Source organism: Panulirus ornatus, chromosome 45, assembly GCF_036320965.1.
Source record: "Panulirus ornatus isolate Po-2019 chromosome 45, ASM3632096v1, whole genome shotgun sequence".
Lineage (NCBI taxonomy): Eukaryota > Metazoa > Arthropoda > Malacostraca > Decapoda > Palinuridae > Panulirus > Panulirus ornatus.
Genome location: NC_092268.1, coordinates 2,499,521 through 2,525,629, shown reverse-complemented (window position 1 = coordinate 2,525,629; position 26,109 = coordinate 2,499,521). Strand labels below are relative to the sequence as shown.

Here is a 26,109-nt window from a genome sequence, read left to right as displayed (position 1 = left end):
TGAATAAGAGCAAGGTTATTAGGTACAGTAGGGGTGAGGGTCAAGTCAATTGGGAGGTGAGTTTGAATGGAGAAAAACTGGAGGAAGTGAAGTGTTTTAGATATCTGGGAGTGGATCTGTCAGCGGATGGAACCATGGAAGCGGAAGTGGATCATAGGGTGGGGGAGGGGGCGAAAATTTTGGGAGCCTTGAAAAATGTGTGGAAGTCGAGAACATTATCTCGGAAAGCAAAAATGGGTATGTTTGAAGGAATAGTGGTTCCAACAATGTTGTATGGTTGCGAGTCGTGGGCTATGGATAGAGATGTGCGCAGGAGGATGGATGTGCTGGAAATGAGATGTTTGAGGAAAATGTGTGGTGTGAGGTGGTTTGATCGAGTAAGTAACGTAAGGGTAAGAGAGATGTGTGGAAATAAAAAGAGCGTGGTTGAGAGAGCAGAAGAGGGTGTTTTGAAATGGTTTGGGCACATGGAGAGAATGAGTGAGGAAAGATTGACCAAAAGGATATATGTGTCGGAGGTGGAGGGAACGAGGAGAAGAGGGAGACCAAATTGGAGGTGGAAAGATGGAGTGAAAAAGATTTTGTGTGATCGGGGCCTGAACATGCAGGAGGGTGAAAGGAGGGCAAGGAATAGAGTGAATTGGAGCGATGTGGTATACAGGGGTTGACGTGCTGTCAGTGGATTGAATCAAGGCATGTGAAGCGTCTGGGGTAAACCATGGAAAGCTGTGTAGGTATGTATATTTGCGTGTGTGGACGTGTGTATGTACATGTGTATGGGGGGGGGGGGGTTGGGCCATTTCTTTCGTCTGTTTCCTTGCGCTACCTCGCAAACGCGGGAGACAGCGACAAAGTATAAAAAAAAAAAAAAAAAATGAGACGAAAGCTAAATAACCCATACAAAGGACTTTTTATCATTTTCCTTATAATAAATAAATTGTAGAATCTTGATAGATACATTTTGACGGTTTATTATATCATTGTAATATATAAATAAAGAAATAATTTAGGCTCGTCGTTCAAGGCCAGCTGACCCAAACATAACAACACACGCTGGCTGGCCGGAGAATTTCATCCCCTTCTCAAAATGACCAAGGTAATGGATCTATTTTCCAGTTTCTTAATACAAATTACATGGCGAGTGATGTGATATATAGGTAGTAAGTGAACTAAAGCCATAGGCTATTAAAGAAATGTAGATGTCGTGGTTTTCTGTCTTTGCATCTTGACGAGGCACCGTTCTTCCATGGCCCTTATAAAGTGATCGGGCATAACCACACGTCACCCAGCGTAATCAAGTTGAGTTCTAATTTGTATCCATTTCGCTCATCCAGGTCCAAATCCACCCTAAACTAACCGCTCGTAGGTAAATGAGCCTGTGAATGTAGACTTGGAATAAGGGCCCCCAAGTGCGACCGGCACCTCATAGTAAACAGTCATCACTCAGTACAAAGTCGATAGTAAACAGTCACCACTCAGTACAAAGTCGATAGTAAACAGTCACCACTCAGTACAAAGTCGATAGTAAACAGTCGCCACTCAGTACAAAGTCGATAGTAAACAGTCGCCACTCAGTACAAAGTCGATAGTAAACAGTCGCCACACAGGACAAAGTTGATAGTAAACAGTCACCACTCAGGACAAAGTCGATAGTAAACAGTCACCACACAGGACAAAGTTGATAGTAAACAGTCACCACTCAGTACAAAGTCGATAGTAAACAGTCACCACACAGGACAAAGTCGATAGTAAACAGTCACCACTCAGGACAAAGTCGATAGTAAACAGTCACCACTCAGTACAAAGTCGATAGTAAACAGTCACCACACAGGACAAAGTCGATAGTAAACAGTCACCACACAGGACAAAGTCGATAGTAAACAGTCACCACTCAGGACAAAGTCGATAGTAAACAGTCACCACTCAGTACAAAGTTGATAGTAAACAGTCACCACTCAGTACAAAGTCGATAGTAAACAGTCACCACTCAGGACAAAGTCGATAGTAAACAGTCACCACTCAGTACAAAGTCGATAGTAAACAGTCACCACACAGTCTAATACCTATGGGGATCCATGGAGGGCCAATGCTGACTGTAACTAAACCTTGAGGTTAGTTCGTTATTTTGGCTTTATGCCATAGTTGACGTCAAGTTTCATCCTTTGAGCGAGAAATTTCTTCACACCTTCCAGTTTTATTGTTCTAAGACTAAGTCTCTCTGGTACTGTCTATGTTGCCCAATGCAGACTGAAAAACCTCATGTAGACAGACATGAAAGTTTACTATTGTCTTGGTTGATGCTGATGGTTCTGACTGGCCGCTGTCCTCAGCTTCATTAGTACCATTCGACCCCCATTGGATTTAGGCCACCACCTGATAACCTTACAAATATTAATGAAATACATTTACTTGATGGTGTTGCTACATTGTACAGCTTTGGATTATTGGTGCCGTGAATCTAATGTGTGAAACGTAGTACCTCACTCTTTTGTAATGATAGACCTTATAAACACGCAACAGAACTAACGTATGGAAGTGGAAGAAAAGCATGTCAGTTAGCTGTTAATGCCCAGCGCAAGTGTTTTAGAAGGGTATTGATGAAACGTAGTGACATAGATTAATGGATTGATAATGAATATGTAATAGTGGGGAGGGCGATGAAGATTATGGAAAATGTGGGGATGGAGTAAATGAAACATTTCCACGTAGCTTCAGAAGCACTAGAGATATGTAGAACTGAACAGACTTGTTCTTGATATATATATCATCAAAACATTATATATACAATAAGGTGGCACCATTGCCTGAGGAAATGTCAACAACATGTTGCTTTAAATGCGTGCTGTTATGTTACCTTTATGGTACCACCACAAATTTCTTATTTGCCCCGATTAAGTTCAGGCCTATATCACATGTTACTTGGTTGCTTTATCATTCGTTTATGATTTTCCTTCATTTCATAAGGAAGAAATAGTTCCTCAACTTTATTCGATTGCTATTTAAGATGCCTATCAGTTTGTGAGACCATATTGTTGATGATTGGCTGTAAAATAAATTTGCCAAACATTGTTTTACCAGCTCCTTAGAACATTACTAAGGCATACACTGTTTTTTCTGTTACTTTTTTTTATTGAATATGACATATTTCGTGATCTTATCACATCAAGCAAAATCTATAAAATCTTCTCCTAATTTCACATAGCAGCTAATATTTATCATAATTTTAATGTTTTCCAGTCATATGTGATTGTTTGGGTTTCATGTTTATATTCAGTTGCTGGAAAGCTGAGCACTGTGTGTATTTGCTTCCATATTAACCCATCCCAGCGACTATAACCACAGGAAGTTACTCATTTAGCTACGCATTGAAAGTGGCTTTGGATATTGAGTGATTTTGTTCTTCACTGCTACATAAAGTTTAGAAAAGACAGTAAGAGTTACAGTGTGTGATTTTGAGCATTACTTGAGTGTTTTATTTTCAAAATCATTTATTTATTTATTTATTTTGCTTTGTCGCTGTCTCCCGTGTTAGCGAGGTAGCGCAAGGAAACAGACGAAAGAATGCCCAACCCACCCACATACACATGTATATACATACACGTCCACACACGTACATATACATACCTATACCTCTCAATGTACACATATATATACACACACAGACATATACATATGTACACATGTACATAATTCATACTGTCTGCCTTTATTTGTTCCCATCGCCACCTTGCCACACATGGAATAACAACCCCCTTCTTTTGGAAAAAAAAAAATGAGAGGGGAGGATTTCCAGCCCCCCGCTCCCTTCCCTTTTAGTCGCCTTCTACGACATGCAGAGAATACATGGGAAGTATTCTTTCTCCCCTATTCCCAGGGATAATATATATATATATATATATATATATATATATATATATATATATATATATATATATATATGTATATGTATACATATATATATACATATATATATGTATATATATATATATATATATATATATATATATATATATATATATATATATATATATATATCCCTGGGGATAGGGGAGAAAGAATACTTTCCACGTATTCCCTGCGTGTCGTAGAAGGCGACTAAAAGGGGAGGGAGTGGGTGGCTGGAAATCCTCCCCCCTCTTTTTTTTTTTTAATTTTCCAAAAAAAGGATTAGATAAGGGGTCAGGTGAGGATATTTCCCTCTAAGGCCCAGTTCTCTGTTCTTAACGCTACCTCGCTAACGCGGGAAATGGCAAATAGTATGAAAAAAAAATATATATATATATATATATATATATATATATATATATATATATATATATATATATATATATATATATATATGTGTATATATATATATATATATATATATATATATATATATATATATATATATATATATATATATATATATATTATCCCTGGGAATAGGGGAGAAAGAATACTTCCCATGTATTCTCTGCGTGTAGGAACTCCTACTGAAGTACGATTTCACCATATATATATATATATATATATATATATATATATATATATATATATATATATATATATATATATATATACATATATATATATGTATATATATATATATATATATATATATATATATATATATATATATATATATATATATATATATATATATATATATATATGATATTTGATATATATATATATATATATATATATATATATATATATAGTGATATTTGATGTGACCTTACGACTCCAGTGATGTTTGATGTGACCTTATGACTCTAGTGATGTGTATGATGTGACCTTATGACTCTAGTGATGTGTTTGATGTGACCTTATAACTAATAATGTGCTTAATGTGACCTTGTGACATGTGATGAGATTTTATGAATCTAGTGATATCTCTGACGAGGTCGTATAACCAGGTGATGTTTATCATGTGACCTTATGACTCAGGTGATGTTTATCATGTGACCTTATGACTCAGGTGATGTTTATCATGTGACCTTATGACTCAGGTGATGTTTATCATGTGACCTTATGACTCAGGTGATGTTTATCATGTGACCTTATGACTCAGGTGATGTTTATCATGTGACCTTATGACTCAGGTGATGTTTATCATGTGACCTTATGACTCAGGTGATGTTTATCATGTGACCTTATGACTCAGGTGATGTTTATCATGTGACCTTATGACTCAGGTGATGTATGTTATGTGATTTCATCATAGTGATATTTGTGACGACCTTATAGTACTGATATTGATGTGTGACATTACATGGGAATGGCAGTAACGTTTGATGTATGTGGTTACAATAATGCTGAGTTGGGAGCCATATGTATCATGTTCAGGTAAATATGGGTATGACTTTATACGTCCTAGGAAACAAGTCAGGTAGGTATGGCTGAGAGGAAGCATTAACAATTCACTACAAAGTCCATCAAGGAGACTCCACTCTACCTACACACACACACACACACACACACACACACACACACACACACACACACACGATGGTTTTATTTGTTCAGTGACTTTATTTAGGAGGGATAACTGTGTCTACCGTTGTACTTGTCTACTGTATATGTATATAATACCAATAGGTAAAGTGAGACAATACATTTTCGTTTTTGAAGGCTGGATGTTCAAGAAGACGGGACCTTAATGTGAGGTATGATGATGTCATGAGGTAGTAAGTTGACCTCGGCTAACATGAGGAGAGACATGAGTGGTAACATTGTGATGATTGTGTGTGTGTGTGTGTGTGTGTGACCAATGATGGCGAAGTTAATGTGTTGAACATGATAGTGGGTCAGCCCACCATACATGTAGCCCACACCTGGTGTACGCGGTCCACACCATGTGTAGGGGGGCCACACCTGGTGTACGCGGGCCACACCAGTTGTAGGCGGGCCACACCAGGTGTAGGCAGGCCACATCTGGTGTAGGCGGGCCACACCCGGTTCAGGCGGGCCACACCAGGTGTAGGCGGGCCACACCAGTTGTAGGCGGGCCACACCAGGTGTAGGCGGGCCACACCAGGTGTAGGCGGGCCACACCTGGTGTACGCGGGCCACACCAGGTGTATGCGGGCCACATCTGGTGTACGCGGGCCACACCAGGTGTATGCGGGCCACATGTGGTGTAGGCGGGCCACACCAGGTGTATGCGGGCCACATGTGGTGTAGGCGGTCCACACCATGTGTAGGCGGGCCACACCAGTTGTTGGCGGGCCACACCAGGTGCAGACGGGCCACACCAGGTGTAGGCGGGCCACACCATGTGTAGGCGGGCCAGACCTGGTGTACGCGGTCCACACCATGTGTAGGCGGGCCACATCTGGTGTACGCGGGCCACACCTGGTGTTTGCAGGCCACACCAGATGCAGGCGGGCCACACCAGTTGTAGGCGGGCCACACCAGGTGTAGGCGGGCCACACCAGGTGTATGCGGGCCACATGTGGTGTATGCGGGCCACACCAGTTGTAGGCGGGCCACACCAGGTGTAGGCAGGCCACAACATCTATCAGCCATTTGCGACAATAAAAACGATATATCTATTATAGTTGAGTTAGCGCTATAAGAACACAGTTTTCTCTGGGAACGTTTCTGTAATGACGTCACGGCTGCTTCGTGGATGGTACACAGATAACCAGCGACTACTTGGCGTCTCCTGGAAAATCTTGTGTTTTCGGATGGTAATTAAGTGCTTAGAGGTAAGAAAAAATAACGTTGTAATGAGTATGAGTTGTTATTGAGTATAATTAGTGTTATTTAATAGGTTACGGTTATAATAGAGCGTAGGGCAGAGGGTAAAGTGGATGGGGTTTGGGGGATGGTAGTGATCCCCGGGAGGCAAATGGTGGATTGTGGTTTCGGCGTCGGGAGAAAATGGTTCTATTTATGTATTTTACATTTTATTGTTGTGAAAATAGATAAGGGTTGTGGCGTTTGGTGTATTTGTGTTTTGTTTTTAGAAGGCAATGGGTCAGGAGTGAGTTGTGTGCGTTATGGGGGTTACGTTTTCCCAGATCTTCAACGAGTAATGAACACTTTAAGTCGAGTTATTTATTTAATGGTGGAATTTCCATCATGTGCATGTTGCAGGTGATGTAGTAATTGGTTTTTAAATGTATTGTTCTTTTAATAGCCAGTTTGTGGCATGTGAGATGGTAATATGTAGGCCAGAAGCTGTATGTAGAAAATGTACATATTTCTTGTGGGGAAGGTGTTTGGGGTTACGTTTTCCCTGATCTTCAACGAGTAATGAGCACTTTGAGTCGAGTTATATATTTAAAGGTGGAATTTCCATCATGGGAAATATTTATAATGGAATAATTGTTTTATTTTTATTTTTTTTATTTTGATTGAGTTTGTGGTATGTAATAGGATAATATGTAGGTCAGAGGCTGTATGTAGGGAATGTACATATTTGTAGTGAGGAAGGTGATAGGATCTGCTTCCTTGGTATGTTGTTAGTAATATTTAGATTTTTGACTCGACATTTTTCTAGAATGGAGCCGGTTAATGGCTGGCTGGCTGGCATGTGTAAGTGGATTTATAATTTGTAATATAATTTGAGGTCACACATAAAATATTACACATTATATTAGTTTATTAGACCGTAATGAATGAATAGATAGGAATATAAGAAAACCGAAAAGTTGTATCATTTGAATATATATATATATATATATATATATATATATATATATATATATATATATATCAGCAGTTAATTTTATTTTAGATATTAATTTGTCATAATATATTTGTAATGAACCATGCTAGTGTATTCGTTAATTAAAAGATGCGTAAGAAGACTTTAAAATTAAAATTTTTGAGAATAGTTTTAAAATAGTTAGGGGTGTGTACATCATGGGAAATGTGAGGTTTGAGTATGAAGTTAGTGAAAAACAGATGTAATTGAAGCAGACATAAAAACATGCTTTATTAGTTGTATAGTAGGTGTATTACATTGGTAATATTATGTTCAATGAATGAATGATGTCAAAAATGTATGAAGTTCTGGAAGTGGGTCTTTTTAAGATGATAATGTAGCACATAAGATTTATTATCAGTAATTAATTTAGATGTGTAGAGGAGGTGATTTTCAGTGGTATTATGGTGTGTTTTTGAGAGTATTAACAGATGGAGAAAGTATATGGAAGTGTTAATTGTTGTGAAAGATCCGAGTGATGGGTGATATTAGTGAGGGCTGTGTAAAATATGGGTCAAGATTTGGTTTGTGATGTAAAATTAGGTAAAATATTTGTATTGAATGAAGATGAGCTTTTGAAATTTGACCTAAGTTAACGTTCGTGGTGACAAGTGCCAAAATTGACATGTTTAATAAGATTTATTATCAGTAATTAATTTAGATGTGTGGAGGAAGTGATTTTCAGTGGTATTGTGGTGTGTTTTTGAGAGTATTAACAGATGGAGAAAGTATATGGAAGTGTTAATTGTTGTGAAAGATCCGAGTGATGGGTGATATTAGTGAGGGCTGTGTAAAATATGGGTCAAGATTTGGTTTGTGATGTAAAATTAGGTAGAATATTTGTATTGAATGATGATGAGCTTTTGAAATTTGACCTAAGTTAACGTTCGTGGTAACAAGTGCCAAAATTGACATGTTTAATAAGAGTTATTATCAGTAATTAATTTAGATGTGTAGGGGAAGTGATTTTCAGTGGTATTGTGGTGTGTTTTTGAGAGTATTAACAAATGGAGAAAGTATATGGAAGTGTTAATTGTTGTGAAAGATCCGAGTGATGGATGATATTAGTGAGGGCTGTGTAAAATATGGGTCAAGATTTGGTTTGTGATGTAAAATTAGGTAAAATATTTGTATTGAATGAAGATGAGCTTTTGAAATTTGACCTAAGTTAACGTTCGTGGTGACAAGTGCCAAAATTGACATGTTTAATGAATGTTTATATATATTATATTATTATTATTTTGCTTTGTCGCTGTCTCTTGCATTAGCGAGGTAGCGCAAAGAAACAGACGAAAGAATGGCCCAACCCACCCACATACATATGTATATACATACACGTCCACACACGCAAATATACATACCTCTACATCCCAACGTATACATGTATATACACACACAGACATATACATATATACACGTGTACATACTTCATACTGTCTGCCTTTATTCATTTCCATCGCCACCTCACCACACATGTAATAACAACCCCCTCCCCCCTCGTGTGTGAAGTAGTGCTAGGAAAGACAACAAAGGCCCCATTGGTTCACACTCAGTCTCTAGCTGTCATGTAATAATGCACTGAAACCACAGCTCCCTTTCCACATACAGGCCCCACGGAACTTTCCATGGTTTACCCCAGACACTTCACATGCCCTGGTTCAATCCACTGACAGCACATCAGCCCCGGTATACCACATCGTTCCAATTCACTTTATTCCTTGCACACCTTTCACCCTCCTGCATGCTCAGGCCCCAATCACTCAAAATCTTTTTTACTCCATCTTTCCACCTCCAATTTGGTCTCCCACTTCTCCTCGTTCCCTCCACCTCTGACATATTATCCTCTTGGTCAATCTTTCCTCACTCATTCTCTCCATGTGACCAAACCATTTCAAAACACCCTCTTCTGCTCTCTCAACCACACTTTTTATTTCCACACATCTCTCTTACCCTTACATTAGTTACTCGATCAAACCAACTCACACCACACATTGTCCTCAAACATCTCATTTCCAGCACACCCACCCTCCTGCGCACAACTCTATCCATAGCCCACGCCTCGCAACCATACAACATTGTTGGAACCACTATTCCTTCAAACATACCCATTTTTGCTTTCCGAGATGATGTTCTCGACTTCCACACATTCTTCAAGGCTCCCAGGATTTTCACCCCCCTCCCCCACCCTATGATTCACTTCCGCTTCCATGGTTCCATCTGCTGCCAGATCCACTCCCAGATATCTAAAACACTTTACTTCCTCCAATTTTTCTCCATTCAAACTTACCTCCCAATTGACTTGACCCTCAACCCTACTGTACCTAATAACCTTGCTCTTATTCACATTTACTTTTAACTTTCTTCTTTCACACACTTTACCAAACTCAGTCACCAGCTTCTGCAGTTTCTCACATGAATCAGCAACCAGGGCTGTATCATCAGCGAACAACAACTGACTCATTTCCCAAGCTCTCTCATCCACAACAGACTTCATACTTGCCCCTCTTTCCAAAACTCTTGCATTCACCTCCCTAAAAACCCCATCCATAACCAAATTAAACAACCATGGAGACATCACACACCCCTGCCGCAAACCTACATTCACTGAGAACCAATCACTTTCCTCTCTTCCTACACGTACACATGCCTTACATCCTCGATAAAAACTTTTCACTGCTTCTAACAACTTGCCTCCCACACCATATATTCTTAATACCTTCCACAGAGAATCTCTATCAACTCTATCATATGCCTTCTCCAGATCCATAAATGCTACATACAAATCCATTTGCTTTTCTATTTCTCACATACATTCTTCAAAGCAAACACCTGATCCACACATCCTCTACCACTTCTGAAACCACACTGCTATTCCCCAATCTGATGCTCTGTACATGCCTTCACCCTCTCAATCAATACCCTCCCATATAATTTACCAGGAATACTCAACAAACTTATGCCTCTGTAATTTGAGCACTTACTCTTATCCCCTTTGCCTTTGTACAATGGCACTATGCAAGCATTCCGCCAATCCTCAGGCACCTCACCATGAGTCATACATACATTAAATAACCTTACCAACCAGTCAACAATACAAGTCACCCCCTTTTTTAATAAATTCCACTGCAATACCATCCAAACCTGCTGCCTTGCTGACTTTCATCTTCTGCAAGGCTTTTACTACCTCTTCTCTGTTTACCAAATCATTTTCCCTAACCCTCTCTCTTTGCACACCACCTTGACCAAAACACCCTATATCTGCCACTCTATCATCAGACACATTCAACAAACCTTCAAAATACTCACTCCATCTCCTTCTCACATCACCACCACTTGTTATCACCTCCCCATTTGCGCCCTTCACTGAAGTTCCCATTTGCTTCCATGTCTTACACACTTTATTTACCTCCTTCCAGAACATCTTTTTATTCTCCCTAAAATTTAATGATACTCTCTCACCCCAACTCTCATTTGCCCTCTTTTTCACCTCTTGCACCTTTCTCTTGACCTCCTGTCTCTTTCTTTTATAGATCTCCCACTCAATTGCATTTTTTCCCTGCAAAAATTGTCCAAATGCCTCTCTCTTCTCTTTCACAAATAATCTTACTTCTTCATCCCACCACTCACAACCCTTTCTAATCAACCCACCTCCCATTCTTCTCATGCCACAAGCATCTTTTGCGCAATCCATCACTGATTCCCTAAATACATCCCATTCCTCCCCCACTCCCCTTACTTCCATTGTTCTCACCTTTTTCCATTCTGTACTCAGTCTCTCCTGGTACTTCCTCACACAAGTCTCCTTCCCAAGCTCACTTACTCTCACCACCCTCTTCACCCCAACATTCACTCTTCTCTTCTGAAAACCCATACAAATCTTCACCTTAGCCTCCACAAGATAATGATCAGACATCCCTCCAGTTGGAAAGGTAAAGGAATATAATCAATAGTATCTGGTTGCTTTTGGTTAAGCATTTCACTTTGCAGGTGAATGGCCACTCGCTAGACAGCATAACCCGGGAGTTCCTACTAGATGGTGTAGATCAGAATGTACAGGAAAGTTGGCGTGCAAACTACATGGAAGTGGATGTCTTCACCACCCGTGGAAGTCCCATAGCAGGAACGATCTCTGGAGTGCTAACTAGTGGTAGGTTTTCTGCTACATAATGGTCTTGTTTTGATCTAGTTGGGCATAGGAACGGGATAAGGAACCTCCTAATTTTTCTGGAGGAATGTTCCACTATTTCCTAATATTTTCTAACCATAAAAGTGTGCTGCGAGGTGCAACTGGAGGGATGTCTGATCATTATCTTGTGGAGGCTAAGGTGAAGATTTGTATGGGTTTTCAGAAAAGAAGAGTGAATGTTGGGGTGAAGAGGGTGGTGAGAGTAAGTGAGCTTGGGAAGGAGACGTGTGTGAGGAAGTACCAGGAGAGACTGAGTACAGAATGGAAAAAGGTGAGAACAAGGGAAGTAAGGGGAGTGGGGGAGGAATGGGATGTATTTAGGGAATCTGTGATGGATTGCGCAAAAGATGCTTGTGGCATGAGAAGCGTGGGAGGTGGGTTGATTAGAAAGGGTAGTGAGTGGTAGGATGAAGAAGTAAGATTATTGGTGAAAGAGAAGAGAGAGGCATTTGGACGATTTTTGCAGGGAAAAATTGCAATTGAGTGGGAGATGTATAAAAGAAAGAGGCAGGAGGTCAAGAGAAAGGTGCAAGAGGTGAAAAAGAGGGCAAATGAGAGTTGGGGTGAGAGAGTATCATTAAATTTTAGGGAGAATAAAAAGATGTTCTGGAAGGAGGTAAATAAAGTGCTTAAGACAAGGAAGCAAATGGGAACTTCAGTGAAGGGCACAAATGGGGAGGTGATAACAAGTGGTGGTGATGTGAGGAGATGGAGCAAGTATTTTGAAGGTTTGTTGAATGTGTTTGATGATAGAGTGGCAGATAGGGTGTTTTTGTCGAGGTGGTGTGCAAAGTGAGAGGGTTAGGGAAAATGATTTGGTAAACAGAGAAGAGGTAGTAAAAGCTTTGCGTAAGATGAAAGCCGGCAAGGCAGCAGGTTTGGATGGTATTGCAGTGGAATTTATTAGAAAAGGGGGTGACTGTATTGTTGACTGGTTAGTAAGGTTACTTAATGTATGTGTGACTCATGGTGAGGTGCCTGAGGATTGGCGGAATGCTTGCATAGTGCCATTGTACAAAGGCAAAGGGGATAAGAGTGAGTGCTCAAATTACAGAGGTATAAGTTTGTTGAGTATTCCTGGTAAATTATATGGGAGGGTATTGATTGAGAGGGTGAAGGCATGTACAGAGCATCAGATTGGGAAGAGCAGTGTGGTTTCAGAAGTGGTAAAGGATGTGTGGATCAGGTGTTTGCTTTGAAGAATGTATGTGAGAAATACTTAGAAAAGCAAATGGATTTGTATGTAGCATTTATGGATCTGGAGAAGGCATATAATAGAGTTGATAGAGATGCTCTGTGGAAGGTATTAAGAATATATGGTGTGGGAGGCAAGTTGTTAGAAGCAGTGAAAAGTTTTTATCGAGGATGTAAGGCATGTGTACGTGTAGGAAGAGAGGAAAGTGATTGGTTCTCAGTGAATGTAGGTTTGCGGCAGTGGTGTATGATGTCTCCATGGTTGTTTAATTTGTGTATGGATGGGGTTGTTAGGGAGGTGAATGCAAGAGTTTTGGAAAGAGGGGCAAGTATGAAGTCTGTTGTGAATGAGAGAACTTGGGAAGTGAGTCAGTTGTTGTTCGCTGATGATACAGCGCTGGTGGCTGATTCATGTGAGAAACTGCAGAAGCTGGTGACTGAGTTTGGTAAAGTGTGTGAAAGAAGAAAGTTAAGAGTAAATGTAAATAAGAGTAAGGTTATTAGGTACAGTAGGGTTGAGGGTCAAGTCAATTGGGAGGTAAGTTTGAATGGAGAAAAACTGGAGGAAGTAAAGTGTTTTAGATATCTGGGAGTGGATCTGGCAGCGGATGGAACCATGGAAGCGGAAGTGAATCATAGGGTGGGGGAGGGGGCGAAAATCCTTGGAGCCTTGAAGAATGTGTGGAAGTTGAAAACATTATCTCAGAAAGCAAAAATGGGTATGTTTGAATGAATAGTGGTTCCAACAATGTTGTATGGTTGCGAGGCGTGGGCTATGGATAGATTTGTGCACAGGAGGGTGAATGTGCTGGAAATGAGATGTTTGAGGAAAATATGTGGCGTGAGGTGGTTTGATCGAGTAAGTAATGTAAGGGTAAGAGAGATGTGTGCAAATAAAAAGAGCGTGGTTGAGAGAGCAGAAGAGGGTGTTTTGAAATGGCTTGGGCACATGGAGAGAATGAGTGAGGAAAGGTTGACCAATAAGATATATGTGTCAGAGGTGGAGGGAACGAGGAGAAATGTGAGACCAAATTGGAGGTGGAAAGATGGAGCGAAAAAGATTTTGTGTGATCAGGGCCTGAACATGCAGGAGGGTGAAAGGCGGGCAAGCAATAGAGTGAATTGGATCGATGTGGTGTACTGGGGTTGACGTGCTGTCAGTGGATTGAATCAGGGCATGTGAAGCGTCTGGGGTAAACCATGGAAAGTTGTGTGGGGCCTGGATGTGGAAAGGGAGCTGTGGTTTCGGGCATTATTGCATGACAGCTAGAGACTGAGTGTGAACGAATGGGGCCTTTGTTGTCTTTTCCTAGTGCTACCTCGCACATATGAGGGGGGAGGGGGATGGTATTCCATGTGTGGCGAGGTGGCGATGGGAACGAATAAAGGCAGACAGTGTGAATTGTATGCATGGGTATATATGTATGTGTCTGTGTGTGTATATATATGTGTACATTGAGATGTACAGGTATGTATGTTTGCGTGTGTGGACGTGTATGTATATACATTGTGTATGGGGGTGGGTTGGGCCATTTCTTTCGTCTGTTTCCTTGCGCTACCTCGCAAACGCAGGAGACAGCGACAAAGCAAAATAAATAAGTAAATAAAAAGTGATATCAATGTTAAATGAAGGCGAGCTTGGGATGGGGGCGAGTTGCTTAGGCAAGGTGGTAGAATAGGGTCAGTGCAAGGATTATCTTACTTGATGCTAGAAGCTTTATTGGTTATAGTTGTACACACATGATGACACTCTTGGCCTTCTCTCCCTTTTTTTTTTTTTTTTTAAGAAAAGGAGTTAGGGCTGTGAAAATAATGCAGGCATTATGTATTTATAGAATAGTTCTTGATTACTAACAAGACTGCTTAGGAAAGACAACAGGGAAGTTGCCATTACACTGTCCTTGCATATTCATTGCTCCTAGCTTGTCCTCCTAAACAGTACCTTTTCAAAAATAATTTTTATGGGCTTTGCTTAGAATTTAGATGTGGACAGTAATTTGAAGATAAAGGATTTTTAGTTTTGTACCCAGGGTACTGTTAAAAGTAGGCATAAGTAGAACTGCATGTAACATTGCAGTACAGTATATCTTAAGGTATTTCTTTCCTTTTGAAATAAATTGTATTTTTTGTACTCGTTACATTTCATGGAGAAAGATTGATTGGTTGATGAAGTCAGTGGAGAAGATCGGATTGAGCATCTCAACAATGTTAGCATCTGAATTCTAAATATATACAATAATCTAACATGACTGAATGTACAGTGTAACTAGTAACAATTTGTTTCCAACAGGTGGTTCAAAAAGACTACAGTGGAAAAATCTTTGGTCACAAGATTTTCACGGAGCCTCTGTACATTGGAGGGAACTTCAATCCCACAGAGATAAATGATATTGATGTAAGCACACTTGCTGCAAGAATTCTAAGGCGGTCAGGTGAACAGGTCATCGACAGCATATAAACCTTCACTGGTGACATCATTGCAAGTATGTGTAATATAAATCATAATCTGTGCATCAGTGATCTTTTAATTTTTAAAAAAATTCTGTGGCCTGACCTTACCATGTAATAGCATGCATGAAATATGACCTACGTGTGTAGGCACTTGCAGCTTTTACCAAGGGAATAATATCTCTGTTGCCTGTTATCATTGTTCACTGCAGAATGTACAGTATTTGGTGTATTTTCTTGACCCTCATCATAGTCTGTGCTAGGGTAAGTTCTGGAAATAAATTCTAGTCTTTACTGCAATACTGGACTATCACATTAACTGCTTCCATTATTGCTGAGCTAATTAGGATGGTGCTTCACACCATGACTGTGGCTTTGGTATTTTGCAGATTTAAATTCCCAGTTGAAGTATGATTCCATCACAAGCAACCTAACTAAAGAGTTGGAAAAAATGTAGTTGAGCATATATCATCATAGAGAGTGTATTCATCAAGGTATGAAGTAAGATTTATGCACAAATTATTAGATTCAAAAGTTAACCTTGTTATTGTTTGGTCAAAATAACTGATGAAGGCAATGCAGTATTGTGGCATACAGAAGGGAATGGTTGAAGACAGGTGATGCCAGGAAAACTGACTCCACTGATTCCACTCTTGTTAATATCCATGGATGTAAAACCACCCCAGTTTGTGATTAGTACTCCATACTGTGGCATATAAAAGGCCCATAGTTTGAAGGAATAGTGGTTCCGACAATTTTGTATGGTTGCGAGGCATGGGCTATGGATAGAGTTGTGCGCAGGAGGGTGGATGTGCTGGAAATGAGATGTTTGAGGACAATGTGTGGTGTGAGGTGGTTTGATCGAGTAAGTAATGTAAGGGTAAGAGAGATGTGTGGAAATAAAAAGAGCGTGGTTGAGAGAGCAGAAGAGTGTGTTTTGAAATGGTTTGGGCACATGGAGAGAATGAGTGAGGAAAGATTGACCAAGAGGATATATGTGTCGGAGGTGGAGGGAACGAGGAGAAGTGGGAGACCGAATTGGAGGTGGAAAGATGGAGTGAAAAAGATTTTGTGTGATCGAGGCCTGAACATGCAGGAGGGTGAAAGGAGGGCAAGGAAGAGAGTGAATTGGATCAATTTGGTATACCGGGGTTGACGTTTTGTCAGTGGATTGAATCAGGGCATGTGAAGCGTCTGGGGTAAACCATGGAAAGTTGTGTGGGGCCTGGATGTGGAAAGGGAGCTGTGGTTTCGGGCATTATTGCGTGGCAGCCAGAGACTGAGTGTGAACGAATGGGGCCTTTGTTGTCTTTTCCTAGTGCTACCTTGCACACATGAGGGGGGGAGGGGGATGGTATTCCATGTGTGGCGAGGTGGCGATGGGAGTGAATGGGGGCAGACAGTGTGAATTGTGTGCATGGGTATATATGTATGTGTCTGTGTATGTATATATATGTGTACATTGAGATGTATAGGTATGTATATTTGCGTGTGTGGATGTGTGTGTGTGTGTATACATTGTGTATGGGGGTGGGTTGGGCCATTTCTTTCGTCTGTTTCCTTGCGCTACCTCGCAAACGCGGGAGACAGTGACAAAGCAAAATAAATGAATATAGATAGCTATTAAACCTACTCGATGATAATTGCAGCACCCATAACATACCACTATCCTTTGGGAAGCAGACTTTGCAATGATGATTGTGGTGTTTCCAGATTATACTTGAGGAAATGCTTATGATCAACATGTTTATATTATTACAGTGTTGAATTATGGCATTTTGAAATGGAATAAATGAAAAGAATGACTTAGATACAGGAAAAGGTTTAAATTTAGCACAGTTGCTGCAAAGGTGTTAATTGAAAGGATGTATGTTAAGTATGAGAAAGAAAATAAGTATTAGTAGACCAAAGGTAGGGAAATCAAGTTGAAGTATGCAAGTGAAATCATCAGCATAAAATTGAATATTGTTTGGAATAGAGGAAAGATCATTTATAGATGGGAGAGAGTTTTTGGGTGATGACACAATCCTGAGGAACACCATTGTTGGTGGAATCGGAGTGAGAAGTTGCAACAACTATTGCTTTGGTGGAATGACCAGAGAGGAACCTATACCTAAGGAAATGCAGAAAAATAAAAGATACGGAGTTTAGAAATAGACATGCTTTAACTATATTCATTTACATTTCTCTCAATAAGGTGCAAGAGGTGAAAAAGAGGGCAAATGAGAGTTGGGGTGAGAGTATCATTAATTTTCAGGGAGAATAAAAAGATGTTTTGGAAGGAGGTAAATAAAGTGCGTAAGACAAGGGAGCAAATGGGAACTTCAGTGAAGGGGGCTAATGGGGAGGTGATGACAAGTAGTGGTGATGTGAGAAGGAGATGGAGTGAGTATTTTGAAGGTTTGTTGAATGTGTTTGATGATAGAGTGGCAGATGTGGGGTGTCTTGGTCGAGGTGGAGTGCAAAGTGAGAGGGTTAGGGAAAATGATTTGGTAAATAGAGAAGAAGTAGTAAAAGCTTTACGGAAGATGAAAGCTGGCAAAGCAGCAGGTTTGGATGGTATTGCAGTGGATATATTTATTTATTTTGCTTTGTTGCTGTCTCCCGCGTTAGCGAGGTAGCACAAGGAAACAGACGAAAGAATGGCCCAACCCGCCCACATACACATGTATATACATACATGTCCACCCATGCACAATATACATACCTATACATCTCAATGTACACATATATACACACACAGACATATACATATATATACACATGTACATAATTCATACTGTCTGCCTTTATTTGTTCCCATCGCCACCTCGCCACACATGGAATAACAACCCCCTCCCCCCTCATGTGTGCGAGGTAGCGCTAGGAAAAACACCAAAGGCCCCATTTGTTCACACTCAGTCTCTAGCTGTCATGTAATAATGCACCGAAACCACAGCTCCCTTTCCACATCCAGGCCCCACACCTTTGCATGGTTTACCCCAGACGCTTCACATGCCCTGGTTCAATCCATTGACAGCACGTCGACCCCGGTATACCACATCGTTCCAATTCACTCTATTCCTTGCACGCCTTTCACCCTCCTGCATGTTCAGGCCCCGATCACTCAAAATCTTTTCACTCCATCTTTCCACCTCCAATTTGGTCTCCCACTTCTCCTCGTTCCCTCTACCTTTGACACATATATCCTCTTGGTCAATCTTTCCCCACTCATTCTCTCCATTTGACCAAACCATTTCAAAACACCCTCTTCTGCTCTCTCTACCACACTCTTTTTATTTCCACACATCTCTCTCACCCTTACATTGCTTACTCGATCAAACCACCTCACACCACATATTGTCCTCAAACATCTCATTTCCAGCACATCCACCCTCCTGCGCACAACTCTATCCATAGCCCACGCCTCGCAACCATACAACATTGTTGGAACCACTATTCCCTCAAACATACCCATTTTTGCTTTCCGAGATAATGTTCTCGACTTCCAAACATTCTTCAAGGCTCCCAGAAATTTTCGCCCCCTCCCCCACCCTATGATTCACTTCCGCTTCCATGGTTCCATCCGCTGCCAGATCCACTCCCAGATATCTGAAACACTTCACTTCCTCCAGCTTTTCTCCATTCGAACTTACCTCCCAATTTACTTGACCCTCAACCCTACTGTACTTAATAACCTTGCTCTTATTCACATTTACTCTTAACTTTCTTCTTTCACACACTTTACCAAACTCAGTCACCAGCTTCTGCAGTTTCTTACATGAATCAGCCACCAGCGCTGTATCATCAGCGAACAACAACTGACTCACTTCCCAAGCTCTCTCATCCCCAACAGACTGCATACTTGCCCCTCTTTCCAAAACTCTTGCATTCACCTCCCTAACAACCCCATCCATAAACAAATTAAACAACCATGGAGACATCACACACCCCTGCCACAAACCTACATTCACTGAGAACCAATCACTTTCCTCTCTTCCTACATGAACACATGCCTTACATCCTCGATAAAAACTTTTCACTGCTTCTAACAACTTGCCTCACACACCATATATTCTTAATACCTTCCACAGAGCATCTCTATCAGCTCTATCATATACCTTCTCCAGATCCATAAATGCTACATACAAATCCATTTGTTTTTCTAAGTATTTCTCGCATACATTCTTCAAAGCAAACACCTGATCCACACATCCTCTACCACTTCTGAAACCACACTGCTCTTCCCCAATCTGATGCTCTGTACATGCCTTCACCCTCTCAATCAATACCCTCCCATATAATTTACCAGGAATACTCAGCAAACTTATACCTCTTTAATTTGAGCACTCACTCTTATCCCCTTTGCCTTTGTACAGTGGCACTATGCAAGCATTCCGCCAATCCTCAGGCACCTCACCATGAATCATACATACTTTAAATAACCTTACCAACCAGTCAACAATACAGTCACCCCCTTTTTTAATAAATTCCACTGCAATGCCATCCAAACCTGCTGCTTCGCCAGCTTTCATCTTCCATAAAGCTTTTACTACCTCTTCTCTATTTACCAAATCATTCTCTATTTACCAAATCATTTTCCCTAACCCTCTCACTTTGCACACCACCTCGACGAAGACACCCCACATCTGCCACTCTATCATCAAACACATTCAACAAACCTTCAAAATACTCACTCCATCTCCTTCTCACATCACCACTACTTGTTATCACCTCCCCATTTGCCCCCTTCACTGAAGTTCCCATTTGCTCCCTTGTCTTTATTAAAAAAGGGTGTGACTGTATTGTTGACTGGTTGGTAAGGTTATTTAATGTATGTATGATTCATGGTGAGGTGCCTGAGGATTGGCGGAATGTTTGCATAGTGCCATTGTACAAAGGCAAAGGGGATAAGAGTGAGTGCTCAAATTACAGAGGTATAAGTTTGTTGAGTATTCCTGGTAAAGTATATGGGAGGGTATTGATTGAGAGGGTGAAGGCATGTACAGAGCATCAGATTGGGGAAGAGCAGTGTGGTTTCAGAAGTGGTAGAGGATGTGTGGATCAGGTGTTTGCTTTGAAGAATGTTATTTTTTATTTTTTTTTATTTTGCTTTGTCGCTGTCTCCCGCGTTTGCGAGGTAGTGCAAGGAAACAGACAAAAGAAATGGCCCAACCCACCCCCATACACAATGTATATACATACACGTCCACACACGCAAATATACATACCTGTACATCTCAATGTACACATATATATACACACACAGACACATACATATATACCCATGCACACAATTCACACTGTCTGCCTTTACTCATTCCCATCGCCACCTCGCCACACATGGAATACCATCCCCCTCCCCCCTCATGTGTGCAAGGTAGCACTAGGAAAAGACAACAAAGGCCCCGTTCGTTCACACTCACTCATTCTCTCCATGTGCCCAAACCATTTCGAAACATCCTCTTCTGCTCTCTTAACCACGCTCTTTTTGTTTCCACACATCTCTCTTACCCTTACATTTCTTACTCGATCAAACCACCTCACACCACACATTGTCCTCAAACATCTCATTTCCAGCACACCCACCCTCCTGCGCACAACTCTATCCATAGCCCACGCCTCTCAACCATACAACATTGTTGGAACTACTATTCCCTCAAACATACCCATTTTTGCTTTCCGAGATAATGTTCTCGACTTCCACACATTCTTCAAGGCTCCCAGGATTTTTGCCCCCTCCCCCACCCTATGATTCACTTCCGCTTCCATGGTTCCATCCGCTGCCAGATCCACTCCCAGATATCTAAAACACTTTACTTCCTCCAGTTTTTCTCCATTCAAACTTACCTCCCAATTGACTTGACCCTCAACCCTACTGTACCTAATAACCTTGCTCTTATTCACATTTACTCTTAACTTTCTTCTTTCACACACTTTACCAAACTCAGTCACCAGCTTCTGCAGTTTCTTACATGAATCAGCCTCCAGCGCTGTATCATCAGCGAACAACAACTGACTCACTTCCCAAGCTCTCTCATCCACAACAGACTGCATACTTGCCCCTCTTTCCAAAACTCTTGCATTCACCTCCCTAACAACCCCATCCATAAACAAATTAAACAACCATGGAGACATCACACACCCCTGCCGCAAACCTACATTTACTGAGAACCAATCACTTTCCTCTCTTCCTACTCGTACACATGCCTTACATCCTCGATAAAAACTTTTCACTGCTTCTAACAACTTGCCTCCCACACCATATAATCTTGATACCTTCCACAGAGCATCTCTATCAACTCTATCATATCCCTTCTCCAGATCCATAAATGCTACATACAAATCCATTTGTTTTTCTAAGTGTTTCTCGCATACATTCTTGAAAGCAAACACCTGATCCACCTGAAGAATGTATGCGAGAAATACTTAGAAAAACAAATGGATTTGAATGTAGCATTTATGGATCTGGAGAAGGCATATGATAGAGTTGATAGAGATGCTCTGTGGAAGGTTTTAAGAATATATGGTGTGTGAGGCAAGTTGTTAGAAGCAGTGAAAAGTTTTTATCGAGGATGTAAGGCATGTGTACGAGTAGGAAGAGAGGAAAGTGATTGGTTCTCAGTGAATGTAGGTTTGCGGCAGGGGTGTGTGATGTCTCCATGGTTGTTTATATTTGTTTATGGATGGGGTTGTTAGGGAGGTGAATGCAAGAGTTTTGGAAAGAGGGGCAAGTATGCAGTCTGTTGTGGATGAGAGAGCTTGGGAAGTGAGTCAGTTGTTGTTCGCTGATGATACAGCGCTGGTGGCTGATTCATGTAAGAAACTGCAGAAGCTGGTGACTGAGTTTGGTAAAGTGTGTGAAAGAAGAAAGTTAAGAGTAAATGTGAATAAGAGCAAGGTTATTAGGTACAGTAGGGTTGAGGGTCAAGTCAATTGGGAGGTAAGTTTGAATGGAGAAAAACTGGAGGAAGTAAAGTGTTTTAGATATCTGGGAGTGGATCTGGCAGCGGATGGAACCATGGAAGCGGAAGTGAATCATAGGGTGGGGGAGGGGGCAAAAATCCTGGGAGCCTTGAAGAATGTGTGGAAGTCGAGAACATTATCTCGGAAAGCAAAAATGGGTATGTTTTAAGGAATAGTAGTTCCAACAATTTTGTATGGTTGCGAGGCGTGGGCTACGGATAGAGTTGTGTGCAGGAGGGTGGATGTGCTGGAAATGAGATGTTTGAGGACAATATGTGGTGTGAGGTGGTTTGATCGAGTAAGTAATGTAAGGGTGAGAGAGATGTGTGGAAATAAAAAGGGTGTGGTTGAGAGAGCAGAAGAGGGTGTTTTGAAATGGTTTGGTCACATGGAGAGAATGAGTGGGGAAAGATTGACCAAGAGGATATATGTATCAGAGGTGGAGGGAACGAGGAGAAGTGGGAGACCAAATTGGAGGTGGAAAGATGGAGTGAAAAGATTTTGAGTGATCGGGGCCTGAACATGCAGGAGGGTGAAAGGCGTGCAAGGAATAGAGTGAAATGGAATGATGTGGTATACTGGGGTCGACGTGCTGTCAATGGATTGAACCAGGGCATGTGAAGCGTTTGGGGTAAACCATGGAAAGTTGTGTGGGGCCTGGATGTGGAAAGGGAGCTGTGGTTTCGGTGCATTATTACATGACAGCTAGAGACTGAGTGTGAATGAATGGGGCCTTTGGTGTTTTTCCTAGTGCTACCTCGCACACATGAGGGGGGAGGTGGTGGTTATTCCATGTGTGGTGAGGTGGCAATGGGAACAAATAAATTCAGACGGTATGAATTATGTACATGTGTATATATGTATATGTCTGTGTGTGTATATATATGTGTACATTGAGATGTATAGGTATGCATATTGTGCGTGTGTGGACGTGTATGTATATACATGTGTATGTGGACGGGTTGGGCCATTCTTTCATCTGTTTCCTTGCGCTACCTCGCTAACGCGGGAGACAGCGACATAGCAAAATAGATAAATAATAAATAAATAAATCTGATGCCTGTGCCTTTTGGGAACTCCCTGAAGGGGGTGGCCATGGATAAAGTCTCTATGACTGGTGAATTCCAGAGCCACTTCTTATCTGTTTAGTGTCTTGTCCTTAACAGGCTACTGGCAGAGGGCAACTCTAGATAGCGCAGTGTTTTCAGAGGTTCCTACCTGCTGTTCTTACCATATACATGTAATGTGTATACCTAATGTTCTTCCATTATTTTCCACCCTACTACTTACACCTAATGCTCCTTCCTATTGTTCATTTTAACTCCTATCAATTACCCCTACCATTTTGCCAAAAGATAGGGATAGTGCATAGCGGTTACTGCATAAATCTAGTTATGAAGACTGAATTGTCTGTGTTGTCAAATGTTATGTGACAAGTAGATTGTATGTTTGTGGACCGAATGCTGGAAGTCCAGATGTGGGTGAGGCAGAAAGATGTAGCTGCTTGTGTTAGAGCGGTAAAACTAGACGACTATTGAAGTTCTGGCTTGTTGTGCAGCTGTGAGTAACCTTCCCAATACCCAAGCAGATAGTACCAGTAATTTACCTCCATGGTTGGTGGCCACCTACCAGCTACTACCTACCCATCTAGTTCTATGACACTTACTAGACTATTTCTACCTTTTGATAATGCAACACTAGCTGAAGATTAAGTTGGTGCTGCACTTTCCCAGTGAACACTTGAAGCCTAACTACACAACTCCCACGAAAGGCACCCAGTTTCTCTATTACCTGTATCCACATGATGTTATTTTTCATGTATTAAGAATATTTTTTATATTTACAGCATATCTTTTATTGATAATCTTCCAGAGGATTTGTATGCTCCAGTGATTGATGGAGTTAACATGGACACAATTATGTTGGTGGATGAAGCTGGACACGTGGGGTAAACCATGGAAAGCTGTGTAGGTATGTATATTTGCATGTGTGGACGTATGTATATACATGTGTATGGGGGTGGGTTGGGCCATTTCTTTCGTCTGTTTCCTTGCGCTACCTCGCAAACGCGGGAAACAGCGACAAAGCAAAAAAAAAAAAAAAAGACATTTCTTGCCAATCTTTGGGGGTATAATTAGTTCTTTTAACTGCCTGAAGTATTCTGTATGGACAGCATTTCAATGATGTATATTTTTTCAAGCTTCCAGTATCAATTATGGAATATTTCTTCTTCAACAGCTAAGGTACAGTTCCTTAATGATATATACATTGGTGTTCTTAAAGTGGATACCATCAACAATGTGAATATTGATGAGCTGTACTGTTTGGCTGTTCTTCAGAAGGAAGATGTGGTATGGTGCTCTCTTCTGATCCATATGACATTTGCAATTTTTGTATATGAATATAACCTAAGTGAACGATTTGATTTGACAGTACATTTGTGTTGCAGGTAATAAAATGTGACTTAAGTGTCACAAAAGGTCTAACTGTGAGGAATCTCAAGATAAATTCAACCCTTTCTGGTAGAGGCAGCAAAAGGGTGCTGGTAAATGGTGTAGATGCGTCTGAAATAAGAAATCAAGCTGTCCTGACTTCTGGTGGTTCCTCTGTTATTAGAGGTAGAAAGACATTTGTCAATGCATTCACAGCCAATCACCTTAATGCTGGTAAGCCTAGATAATCTCTTGACAACAGCATGTCACACTTGTCTTGCTCTGTCTTCTCGCCACCTCTACTGTATATTCTTATGATATTTTGGTGAAAGGCTATATTTACAGCATGTATGCCACATATCCTGTTAATATCTGGTACTGTACCAGTTGCCACTTATCCTTTATACTCTTACCAATTTTTTGTTACCCATCATAGCGAGCCTCTACCCTAATTCCACTTCAGCAATTTATTTAAGGTATCAGGAGTGGGGGGGCCAGAAATCCTCCCCTCCTTGTATTTTTAACTTTCTAAAATGGGAAACAGAAGAAGGAGTCATGCGGGGAGTGCTCATCCTCCTCGAATTCTCAGGGTGGGGTGTCTAAATGTGTGTGGATGTAACCAAGATGTGAAAAAAGGAGAGATAGGTAGTCTGTTTGAGGAAAGGAACCTGGATGTTTTGGCTCTGAGTGAAACGAAGCTCAAGGGTAAAGGGGAAGAGTGGTTTGGGAATGTCTTGGGAGTAAAGTCAGGGGTTAGTGAGAGGACAAGAGCAAGGGAAGGAGTAGCAGTACTCCTGAAACAGGAGTTGTGGGAGTATGTGAAAGAATGTAAGAAAGTAAATTCTCGATTAATATGGGTAAAACTGAAAGTTGATGGAGAGAGATGGGTGATTATTGGTGCATATGCACCTGGGCATGAGAAGAAAGATCATGAGAGGCAAGTGTTTTGGGAGCAGCTGAATGAGTGTGTTAGTGGTTTTGATGCACGAGACCGGGTTATAGTGATGGGTGATTTGAATGCAAAGGTGAGTAATGTGACAGTTGAGGGAATAATTGGTATACATGCGGTGTTCAGTGTTGTAAATGGAAATGGTGAAGAGCTTGTAGATTTATGTGCTGAAAAAGGACTGGTGATTGGGAATACCTGGTTTAAAAAGCGAGATATACATAAGTATACGTATGTAAGTGGCCAGAGAGCGTTATTG

The 26,109-nt window shown here is 40.9% G+C and overlaps 2 protein-coding genes across 32 annotated transcripts in view; one reads left to right on the top strand and one right to left on the bottom strand.

Annotated features, from left to right (window-relative positions):
* The window catches only part of LOC139762987 (uncharacterized), a 492,364-nt gene that overhangs the window by 68,633 nt on the left and 397,622 nt on the right, over nt 1–26,109 (bottom strand). The gene's annotated exons all lie outside the window — the stretch shown is intronic.
* Nucleotides 1–26,109, top strand: part of LOC139762984 (uncharacterized) — a 326,805-nt gene that overhangs the window by 267,250 nt on the left and 33,446 nt on the right. For 14 of the 30 annotated variants that reach the window (XM_071688481.1, XM_071688503.1, XM_071688508.1 and 11 more), the window contains 4 exons: nt 11,687–11,846; nt 15,370–15,562; nt 24,345–24,443; nt 24,922–25,138. Coding sequence is in view for 7 of the 30 variants with exons in the window: in XM_071688498.1 (XP_071544599.1) it covers nt 25,109–25,138 (30 nt within the window). In the remaining 23 variants the exon portion in view is untranslated. Of the gene's footprint in view, nt 1–957; nt 1,097–6,542; nt 6,696–11,686; nt 11,847–15,369; nt 15,563–24,344; nt 24,484–24,811; nt 25,139–26,109 lie in introns of those variants that run through there. The other 16 variants (XM_071688510.1, XM_071688504.1, XM_071688497.1 and 13 more) reach the window with 11 other exon arrangements.